The sequence below is a fragment of the Schistocerca nitens genome, chromosome 4 (genome assembly GCF_023898315.1).
Source record: "Schistocerca nitens isolate TAMUIC-IGC-003100 chromosome 4, iqSchNite1.1, whole genome shotgun sequence".
Classification (NCBI taxonomy): Eukaryota; Metazoa; Arthropoda; class Insecta; order Orthoptera; family Acrididae; genus Schistocerca; species Schistocerca nitens.
In genome coordinates, this window is record NC_064617.1 from 788,142,063 (window position 1) to 788,153,986 (window position 11,924).

The window sequence follows — 11,924 nt, forward strand, 5'->3', positions numbered from 1 at the left end:
TACAACAGCGCAATTTGCAGGCTTCGCTCACATGTGCATTACGTTCAGGCATGCATATCTCGTGGTTTTTGCATAAATTCGCCATAATTTAAAACTAAAAGAATGGTGGCGAAGAGAAAAGAAAGACGAATACTATCTTTATTGTGAAACATATGTCCTTAGGGCAGAACACGAGATGCGATGAAAGTAATTTAACGGGCTTCTTCGTGCATACAACATTTTTATTGACTGCAGTTTAGATACATCCACGATCACTCTGGAATATCACACCACTGTGACTTGACTAGACGCCAGATGTGGCTCTAATCCACGACCGCAGAGAGGCGACGCTGGAGTAGACGCCCGGGTAGGTGGCGTTGGCACAGCCGAAGCCCCAGGAGACGATGCCGTGCTGCGTGTTGCCGGCCACCAGGGGCCCTCCGCTGTCCCCCTGGCAGGCGTCCTTGCCACCCTCGGGCTCGCCGGCGCAGACCATACGCTCTGTGATGAGTCCGCCGTAGCTGGCGTTGCAGGCAGACCGCGCGATGATGGACGTCGTGACCGCCTGCAGCTGCTCTGAATATTCCCCTTCAGGCTGCAGGCTGCCCCAGCCTGTGACGGTCACCACGGCGCCGCCTTCGGGTTCGGTGCTACTGAGGTCTACCACCTGTAGAGTAAGCCGGCATTTACCGACAATAACCAACGACCTGTGTACGTGTTCCACCATATCCCAAATTCGAAAACACACTACATCTTCATCTACATTTATACTCCGCAAGCCACCCAACGGTGTGTGGCGGAGGGCACTTTACGTGCCACTGGCATTACCTCCCTTTCCTGTTCCAGTCGGGTATGTTTCACGGGAAAAACGACTGCCGGAAAGACTCCGTGCGCGCTCGAATCTCTCTAATTTTACATTCGTGATCTCCTCGGGAGGTATAAGTAGGGGGAAGCAATATATTCGATACCTCATCCAGAAACGCACCCTCTCGAAAACTGGACAGCAAGCTACACCGCGATGCAGAGCGCCTATCTTGCAGAGCCTGCCACTTGAGTTTGCTAAACATCTCCGTCACGCTATCACGCTTACCAAGTAACCCTGTTACGAAACGCGCCGCTCTTCTGTGGACCTTCTCTGTCTCCTTTGTCAACCCGATCTGGTACGAATCCCACACTGATGAGAAATACTGAACTATAGGTCGAAGGAGCGTTTTGTAAGCCACCTCCTTTGTTAATGGACTACATTTTCTAAGGACTCTCCCAATGAATCTCAACCTGGCACCCGCCTTACCAACAATTAATTTTATATGATTATTCCACTTCAAATCGTGCCGCACGCATACAGAAGTAACTGCTACCAGTGTTTGTTCCACCATCATATAATCATACAATAAAGGCTACTTCTTTCTATGTATTCGTAATACACTCCCGGAAATGGAAAAAAGAACACATTGACACCGGTGTGTCAGATCCACCATACTTGCTCCGGACACTGCGAGAGGGCTGTACAAGCAATGATCACACGCACGGCACAGCTGACACACCAGGAACCGCAGTGTTGGCCGTCGAATGGCGCTAGCTGCGCAGCATTTGTGCACCGCCGCCGTCGGTGTCAGCCAGTTTGCCGTGGCATACGGAGTTCCATCGCAGTCTTGAACACTGGTAGCATGCCGCGACAACGTGGACGTGAACCGTATGTGCAGTTGACGGACTTTGAGCGAGGGCGTATAGTGGGCATGCGGGAGGCCGGGTGGACGTACCGCCGAATTGCTCAACACGTGGGGCGTGAGGTCTCCACAGTACATCGATGTTGTCGCCAGTGGTCGGCGGAAGGTGCACGTGCCCGTCGACCTGGGACCGGACCGCAGCGACGCACGGATGCACGCCAAGACCGTAGGATCCTACGCAGTGCCGTAGGGGACCGCACCGCCACTTCCCAGCAAATTAGGGACACTGTTGTTGCTCCTGGGGTATCGGCGAGGACCATTCGCAACCGTCTCCATGAAGCTGGGCTACGGTCCCGCACACCGTTAGACCGTCTTCCGCTCACGCCCCAACATCGTGCAGCCCGCCTCCAGTGGTGTCGCGACAGGCGTGAATGGAGGGACGAATGGAGACGTGTCGTCTTCAGCGATGAGAGTCGCTTCTGCCTTGGTGCCAATGATGGTCGTATGCGTGTTTGGCGCCGTGCAGGTGAGCGCCACAATCAGGACTGCATACGACCGAGGCACACAGGGCCAACACCCGGCATCATGGTGTGGGGAGCGATCTCCTACACTGGCCGTACACCACTGGTGATCGTCGAGGGGACACTGAATAGTGTACGGTACATCCAAACCGTCATCGAACCCATCGTTCTACCATTCCTAGACCGGCAAGGGAACTTGCTGTTCCAACAGGACAATGCACGTCCGCATGTATCCCGCGCCACCCAACGTGATCTAGAAGGTGTAAGTCAACTACCCTGGCCAGCAAGATCTCCGGATCTTTCCCCCATTCAGCATGTTTGGGACTGGATGAAGCGTCGTCTCACGCGGTCTGCACGTCCAGCACGAACGCTGGTCCAACTAAGGCGCCAGGTGGAAATGGCATGGCAAGCCGTTCCACGGGACTACATCCAGCATCTCTACGATCGTCTCCATGGGAGAATAGCAGCCTGCATTGCTGCGAAAGGTGGATATACACTGTACTAGTGCCGACATTGTGCATGCTCTGTTGCCTGTGTCTATGTGCCTGTGGTTCTGTCAGTGTGATCATGTGATGTATCTGACCCCAGGAATGTGTCAATAAAGTTTCCCCTTCCTGGGACAATGAATTCACGGTGTTCTTATTTCAATTTCCAGGAGTGTATGAGGGCAGTTCAATAAGTAATGCAACACATTTTTTTTCTCGGCCAATTTTGGTTGAAAAAACCGGAAATTTCTTGTGGAATATTTTCAAACATTCCCGCTTCGTCTCGTATAGTTTCATTGACTTCCGACAGGTGGCAGCGCTGTACGGAGCTGTTAAAATGGCGTCTGTAACGGATGTGCGTTGCAAACAATGGGCAGTGATCGAGTTTCTTTTGGCGGAGAACCAGGGCATCTCAGATATTCATAGGCGCTTGCAGAATGTCTACAGTGATCTGGCAGTGGACAAAAGCACGGTGAGTCGTTGGGCAAAGCGTGTGTCATCATCGCTGCAAGGTCAAGCAAGACTGATCTCCCGCGTGCGAGCCGGCCGTGCACAGCTGTGACTCCTGCAATGGCGGAGCGTGCGAACACACTCGTTCGAGATGATCGACGGATCACCATCAAATAACTCAGTGCTCAACTTGACATCTCTGTTGGTAGTGCTGTCACAATTGTTCACCAGTTGGGATATTCAAAGGTTTGTTCCCGCTGGGTCCCTGGTTGTCTAACCGAACACCATAAAGAGCAAAGGAGAACCATCTGTGCGGAATTGCTTGCTCGTCATGTGGCTGAGGGTGACAATTTCTTGTCAAAGATTGTTACAGGCGATGAAACATGGGTTAATCACTTCGAACCTGAAACAAAACGGCAATCAATAGAGTGGCGCCACACCCACTCCCCTACCAAGAAAAAGTTTAAAGCCATACCCTCAGCCGGTAAAGTCATGGTTACAGTCTTCTGGGACGCTGAAGGGGTTATTCTGTTCGATGTCCTTCCCCATGGTCAAACGATCAACTCTGAAGTGCATTGTGCTACTCTTCAGAAATTGACGAAACGACTTCAGCGTGTTCGTAGGCACAAAAATCTGAACGAACTTCTCCTTCTTTATGACAACGCAAGACCTCACACAAGTCTTCGCACCCGAGAGGAGCTCACAAAACTTCAGTGGACTGTTCTTCCTCATGCACCCTACAGCCCCGATCTCGCACCGTCGGATTTCCATATGTTTGGCCCAATGAAGGACGCAATCCGTGGGACGCACTACGCGGATGATGAAGAAGTTATTGATGCAGTACGACGTTGGCTCCGACATCGACCAGTGGAATGGTACCGTGCAGGCATACAGGCCCTCATTTCAAGGTGGCGTAAGGCCGTAGCATTGAATGGAGATTACGTTGAAAAATAGTGTTGTGTAGCTAAAAGATTGGGGAATAACCTGGTGTATTTCAATGCTGAATAAAACAACCCCTGTTTCAGAAAAAAAATGTGTTGCATTACTTATTGAACTGCCCTCGTACATTACATTTGTCTATGTTAAGGGTCAGATGCCACTCCCTGCACCAAGTGCCTATCCGCTGCAGATCTTCCTGTATTTCACTGCAACCCTTTTTGAAAACTGGGACTACCTGTGCTCTTTTCCAATCATTTGGAACCTTCCGTTCCTCTAGTGACTGGCGGTACACGGCTGTTAGAAGGGGGGGCAAGTTCTTTCGCGTACTCTGTAGAATCGAATTGGTATCCCGTCAGGTCCAGTGGACTCTCCTCTGTTGAGTGTTTTCAGTTGCTTTTCTATTCCTTGGATACTTATTTCGACGTCAGCCATTTTTTCGTTCGTGCGGTGATTTAGAGAAGGAACTGCAGTGCGGTCTTCCTCTGTGAAACAGCTTTGCAAAAAGGTGTTTAGTATTTCAGCTTTACGCGTGTCATCCTCTGTTTCAATGCCATCATCATCCTCCAGTGCCTGGATATGCTGTTTCGATCCTCTTACTCATTTAACGTAAGACCAGAACTTCCTAGGATTTTCTGTCAAGTCGGTACATAGAATTTTACTTTCGAATTCGCTGAACGCTTCACGCATAGCCTTCCTTACGCTAACTTTGACATCGTTTAGCTTATGTTTGTCTGAGAGGTTTTGGCTGCGTTTAAACTTGGAGTGAAGCTCTCTTTGCTTTCGCAATAGTTTCCTAACTTTGTTGCTGAACCACGGTGGGTTTTTCCCGTCCCTCACAGTTTTACTCGGCACGTACCTGTCTAAAACGCATTTTACTATTGCCTTCAACTTTTTCCATAAACACTCAACATTGTCTGTGTCGGAACAGAAATTTTCGTTTTGATCTATTAGGTATTCTGAAATCTGCCTCCTGTTACTCTTGCTAAACAGATAAAACTTCCTCCCTTTTTTTTATAATCCTATTTACTTCCATATTCAGGGATGCTGCAACGGCCTTATGATCACTGATTCCCTGTTCTGCGCTTACAGAGTCGAAAAGTTCGTGTCTGTTTGTTATCAGCAGGTCCAAGATGTTATCTCCACGAGTCGGTTATGCAGTACCGGGTAATTTCTTAGCACTATTTACGTATCTCAAGACTTGCTTGTATAGCGTAAGGCACAGCGCACTAGATTGTGAGACATAGAGGTGAGCCAAACTCAGATCGAATCCAGATTAAAGACGGTGGCCTGGGCATCATGAGTGTGGTTTTCAGACGATTTCCCGCTCTCGTTTAGGTAAGTTATGTTATGCTATGTGATTTGGATGGGTACCAAATCGTTGTTAGTAAATTGTTTATTTCATTTACGTGTGTACGAAATTGCACTGCAATATCAAATAAGTCGACAGCGTGTATTACACGTAGCTGGTAACACTGTCATTACGCGCTTACGTTCAGTACGAAACGATGTTTCGTTAAGAAGAATATTTATTTTGCGGTGTACAGATGGTCACTAATTTATTTTTAATAAATTGTTTAGTTCAGCGAATGTATCGCATTGACATAATTTAGAACAGTGTAGGTGGAGACAGTTGTCCGACAGGATGCATTTTACCTCTAAGAAGCAATCAGCCACGTACAGGAAAAGAGAGATCACATCTTCCTTCTAACATTTACACATTTTACACAGTAGTTGTTTTTTGTAGCTTGTAAGACCTCTTTATTTTTGTAGAATAAACTACAGATTTCTCTGTTCCAGTTCGTGTAAATACGGGAGGATATAAGCCCTTTTTGATACGCTAGATTCTAGCTTATATCGTATTTCCATATAAAACATTCGTAGGTGAGCTTACATGAAAGTCGTAAATTAGTTCAAGGGAAAATAAAGCTTTATTCCCGTAGCGGGGCTTACCTTACGGTATACAACTACGCAGCCTGCTCCGAGACACCTGCTTGGCAATGTTACACTTCAGATGCCGTTTCCGGCCATCGTGCTCCCATGTTCTAGTATATTTCTCGAATTTTTTTACGTCAAGCTTTAATGTCAACATTAACAAACGCTATATCACTGTAATTGTCTTCTCACGAGCTACCGAATGCAATTATAAAAAGTATACGGTTCCCTTATTGAAAAAAGTACTTGCTTTCATGTCTCCGTTGGCACCAGCAGTAAGCACAGTAATCAAACGAGAAATAAAAATAAAAAATATTCCCTTCGACACTCTAACTTTAGCCGAAAACCGCTCATCGATGAGTGTAACCGTTCACGTAATAAAACGAGAGTTACGTCTTACGTGACTCGCCCGATGTATATTTGTGTGTGTGTGTGTGTGTGTGTCTGTTGTTCCTACTGATGTATTTCAGTGCCCAGTAGCAGTTAATGCTTTTATTTCTTTGATCAATGATCATATATTGCTGCGGGATCAAAAATTGTCTGTTCTTACACACATATCCGAAAAAGTAGACACCACATATCGCTAACTAGGACGAGACAGCCCAACGATCCCTTCAGTGCAGATGCCCAAACACACTCGAAGTGTTAAGAGAATCAGCCAAATCCTGCGGATAATGAGGTTAATGGGCAAGGGCATTACGTCAGTAACATAAGGATAAGTGGGAAATTTGAGTCGGTCAGGGATCGTGTCCGGATGGCCGAGATGGTCAAGGCGACTGTTCGCGAGAAACGGAAAAATTCGGGTTTGAGTCCCTGTCTGGTACAGATTCTCAACTTTGCCCATTGATGTATTTCCGTGACCAAAAACAGCTAATGTCTTTATTGCTCAGATTAAAAAGCATAGTGTTTTTTGAATAGACCTCTCAAAATTCAAAAATTTTAGTACGAGATGTTTTTTTGTATTTTACGCCGAATAGATTATAACCGCACAGTCTTTCAGGTTTTCGCATGTTAAACAACGCTTTAGGGAAGAAATAAAAGTATTTGAATAGAATGGGCTTGCTTAAAAATTGCTTTTTATGTCCTGTTCCAAAAAAAAATTACAAATTCCAGTATTTAATAAGTCCTGATTCTTAACTGGGAATCTGTGACAAAGATAAAACATTTTTCTACATTACTTATTTGTACATTTACTTATTTGCCGTAGATATGCTTCTTTTCTCTGGTCGATGGATCATAAGAGGGATTTCGTTATTTGTTGTGGAGAGTAACCAACCGTGTGCTACAAAGAGAGATGAACTGAAAGACCAAATTCTAAGACTATACTGGTCGCTGACAGCTGTGGCAATGCTTTTGGGTACGTAAAACACAGGAAAAGGTGCAAAAATGTTCACATAACTATGCAGGATGGATTAATCTTACAGTGAACTTATATATTAAAATACGCAAAAGGGCAACTAATAGTAGGTATATACCAGAAAGAAGGCGAAGAAATCAACTAGACAATATCGTGGTTCCACAAAATTTCAGCCAACAGGTACTCGGAAACTATTTATACTGAGTTAAAGATACATATTTCGATTATAACCTTCTAACGGCGAGCAACTGGATGATATGCAAGAGAACATATATCAAGAACGAATATACAAAACAGTAGAGCAGAGACAAATTAAGAACGAGCGAGATGAATTGGAAATTTTCTAGGCAGAACCAGCAGACTAAACAAAGTATGTAAGTAGTTTAATAGAAAAGAAATTTACTATAAAAATATATTACGAAAAAGGAAGGATTAAAGCTCGGATGTATGAAGAAGCTATGTATACCACAAAATATTGCAGCTGTTCGATTAATCCACTTAGTACCATAAAAATGAAGTAAAGATTATATATAAAAGAATAAAACATGGTAATCAGTAACTGGCGATGCATAGAAGAAAAACTTATATCCGAGTAAGTGAAAATTCAAGACGTTACCAAATTTTTTTGCAATTTAGTTTAAAAAGAATAGGACGTTACTGTGGAAGGCATTGGTGGAGAGAGTATTTTTTTTAAAAAAAGGTCAATAGATAACAGGAAGGTTTAGGAAGAACTTACTAACTTTGAGGGTGTACAGAAGCTTTTATCAGTGATAGAAACCATCCTGCATGAAGAACGCAGTGAACAATACAGAAAGCTGATGATCCGTCAATGGAATCCATATAAAATAGAAATCGTTCTTAAAAACATACAAACCGATGAAACGTTATATCTTTGGCTCTGATGCCATGCTGAAGTTAGTAAAAATAAGAAAGATTTTTATGATTCGGTTGCGAAATAAACGGAAACCGAAAAAAGAAAAATCTGGGTCTCAAATATCTTCGTTGAAATTTAGAGTATCGTAAAATTCCACAGATGTAGAAAGTGTGAAACACGCGCAACGTTCTCAAGAAAGCATAGTAAGCTATTTGCAGCAATTACATGAGAACCATATCTTTCAATTCTGTCATTAAAATTTATACATCATACTGCAACTTAAAAGTAAATATACTTCTAGATCTCCATTATGAAATTGGAGAACGTCAATAAGAGATGGGTGATCGTTACACTGCAGTTTTCACAGTGAAGCAGATATTAGAAAAGCACAGAGAAAATAGCTTGCCTGAGCAAATGTTACATTTTGATTACCAGAAACCATATGACTTAGTCAGAGAATCAAAATTCCAGAGCTTATTAGACAAATATAATTACCAAATAATTTCATCATTTATTTCAAATCCCAGTACCCACAAAAGAATTAGTGTTCACAGTCAGCATCAATCTCCTGCAGTAAATCAAGGTCACACGACCATCTTCACATCTGACTTATACGTAGTAGAATTCTGCAGGAATGAAAACACAGGAATTAGAAAGATAAACATATAGGGAATCATTTATACTTACTACGTTCATCTTGTTCCCAGACTATCATGTGCTAATAAAGAATGCAGAAGACAATCTGCAAAGGAATAATCAATAGGTAGGTATTTTTCTAGGCGTTATAAAATGAAAATATTCACCAACAAATCAGAAACACTGCTTCCTCGAGAAAAAATATTCAAAAAAGCTTAAAACATTCAGAAGGTAATAGCGACAAATAGAGCTAACTTGGTGGGTGCGTCAACAAACACTTTGGGAAACGTACAAAAACTGCCTTCGAGTTAGAAAACGTAAGACAATCTTAATACTTACGCTGTTTTGTTGTAGCGAAGCCTAGACATTAACGCAGCGGAGAGGAATAGAAGCATTGGAGATGAGTTTTTTATGGTACATTACCTAGATTAAAAATAACAGCAGCGGTATTCCATCGGAACTGTAAACTACACGTTGTAGAAAACATAGAGATTTACCATCTAATCAATTACATTTGTGTCGCTGGATTTGCATGAGACTGGACATGCATACTCTCCAACATCGTAGCACTTTGCTAGGGGCGCCGTTTTCAGGCTTTGTGGTCAAGAGCCCCACATGCTACCAGAGATCTTCCCTTCCTGAGTTCCATCTTCACTTTCGTATTCTCACAATGCTGCTTGTACGTCATAAAGCGATGCAGAGTGACTCCCAGATATTTTGGATGGTGCTTATTTACTAACTGTAAAAAAATAAATGTTCAAGTGTGTGTGAATTCCTAAGGGAGCAAACTGTTGAGGTCATCGGTCTCTAGACTTACACACTACTTAAACTAAATTATAGTATCGTATTCTAAGAATAACAAACGCACCCGCGCAATCCGTGAATGGCGCCTGAAACCGCGCGGCCACTCCGCGCAGTTACTAATTGTATCCTTCGTTATGTGGTAAGCATACGATGCGCTTGGGTGTGCTTAAGATGAAACGCACACAAAACAGAAAAGAGGTGGAGCTACGATGTGTAAGAGACGAGAGGGGAAAGACAAAGTGGCTCTGAGCACTATGCGACTTAACTTCTGAGGTCATCAGTCTCCTAGAACCTAATTAACCTAAGGACATCACACACATCCATGCCCGAGGCAGGAAACGAACCTGCGACCGTAGCGGTCGCGCGGTTCCAAACTGTAGCGCCTAGAACCGCACGGCCACTCCGGCCGGCGCTGAAAGACAAATACAGTGCTGCAACAGGTGGATGACAACCATGGCACGAGCTAGAACAGTAGAGATTGTGATGTTCGGTGAGGTTCTTACTGATCAGAATATATTGCATAGTTCCGAGTTAAATTGTCTCAAAATATTACAGTTACGGAACTATTTTCTGTCAGAGAGACAATCACTGCAGCTTACTCTCAATAACACGCCCATACGAAAAATAGTTACACAAATCCAATACACAAACTATTTTTTGTCTGAGACAACGAGTGACATCGTTCCAGAAATAAAATTGTTCCAATCCCCCAGTTACTAGCAAAGTATTGTGAAGGTTTCCCTTGATTATAATGTTAATGCTATAATTGTAAATCCGCACCCAAATATTCCCAACTATGGCTGCCTCTGTCCCACTACCACCTCGCCAGACGTTTGGCTGAAAAGGCCTCAGAAAGACTGACAACTCGAGCAGCCCACTGTACCTAGATGGACAGAGAATGTAAAATATAAAAATAATTCAAATGTGTGTGAATTCCTAACGGGTCAAAATGCTGACGTCATCGGTCACTAGACTTACACGCTACTTAAACTAACTTATACTAAGAACAACACACACACCCATGCCCGAAGGAGGACTCGAACCTCCGGCAGGAGTGGCCGCACGATCAGTGACATGGCGCCTCTAACCGCGCGGACACTCTGCGAAGCATAAAAATAATTACTCAAAGAAAGTTAACTGTACGTGGCTCTGCAAAATGTGTCGCAAATAGTGTCTAAAAGAGTGAGTAAACGGATTTTAACTAACCAGAACCTCTTGTCTTTATCCTACAACGGCAGTCAGTTTTAAATACTTTTATAAGTTATTGTGACTGGAAACTATGATACTAAAAGGCAAAAACTGTATCACTGATTACAAAGCTACACTATTAATATAATGAAATAGTTTAAACAAAGCCGTACGAAAATTTAAAAATTGTCTTCTGAAGTGCGGTTCTTTTACGTGCACAGTATGAACATTACCTGAACGTCCGCACCTACGGTGAAGGATCCTACAATCAAGAGGACACCCACGTCGTAGTCCATTGTAGTAAAGGTGAACACGTCGTGGTAACTCGCATTAGCGACGCTGTAAACAACGCCGCCGCTCTCGCGTGTTGACGTACCAGCTCGCACCGACAGGTAACTTTCAGCAACGCCGATGAGGCAGTGCGCCGCAGTCAGCACCCACAAAGGACTGATGACGGAGCCGCCGCAGTAGTGGAAGCCGCCGTTCTCTACTGAGACCTGCCACGGGCACTGGGAGATGTCCACCGGCTCACCACCCACTATGCGACCGTCGAGGCGGCGCATCAGCGCCTGAGAGGCCGTGTACGGTGCGGCGCTGCAGGCTGCGACCAATAGGAACAGCACTGGGGCTGGCTTCATCTTTCCGTCTCTAGTAGGCTCGGCTACGGAGTCTCTGCCTCAGCGGCCTATCTTATCGTTTCCTCTCTACTGAATAATGAGTGACCTTGACTCAGTCAGATAAATGGAGCTGCTTGATTATCTCTGCGGATCTAACCATTTTTAGATGTCTGTGAAACGTCGTGATTCTGTGAGAAGCTATTTACATGAGTTTACCGTGCTGTCCTTTACCTTTATCGAAGACAATGGAGATGACGTTGTCTTGCGATTTGTGGGCTAGATGGAAAATGAGCTTGCTTTCATTTGTTGGATCCACATAATTTCATGGATGTCGAGAGTTTACTGACAATCTTGTACTCCGGAGTTTATCTGTCTTGTGACTGAGTGGTGTTTTCATTTAATTTTCACGTTTTTTTTTCTAGATATAGCGTTGCAAAATTGATTCAGAATGTAAATCCTTTGCAGTAATATATAG

The 11,924-nt window shown here is 44.2% G+C and overlaps 1 protein-coding gene across 1 annotated transcript; it reads right to left on the bottom strand.

Annotated features, from left to right (window-relative positions):
* Positions 1–283: 283 nt before the first annotated feature.
* LOC126252572 (trypsin delta-like) lies at positions 284–11,478 on the bottom strand. The gene is made up of 2 exons (XM_049953472.1): positions 11,066–11,478; positions 284–646 (listed from the first exon to the last, which is right to left on the bottom strand). Exons 1-2 carry the CDS (start codon positions 11,468–11,470, stop codon positions 284–286), a joined length of 768 nt encoding a protein of 255 aa, XP_049809429.1. The 5' UTR covers positions 11,471–11,478.
* Positions 11,479–11,924: the final 446 nt, after the last annotated feature.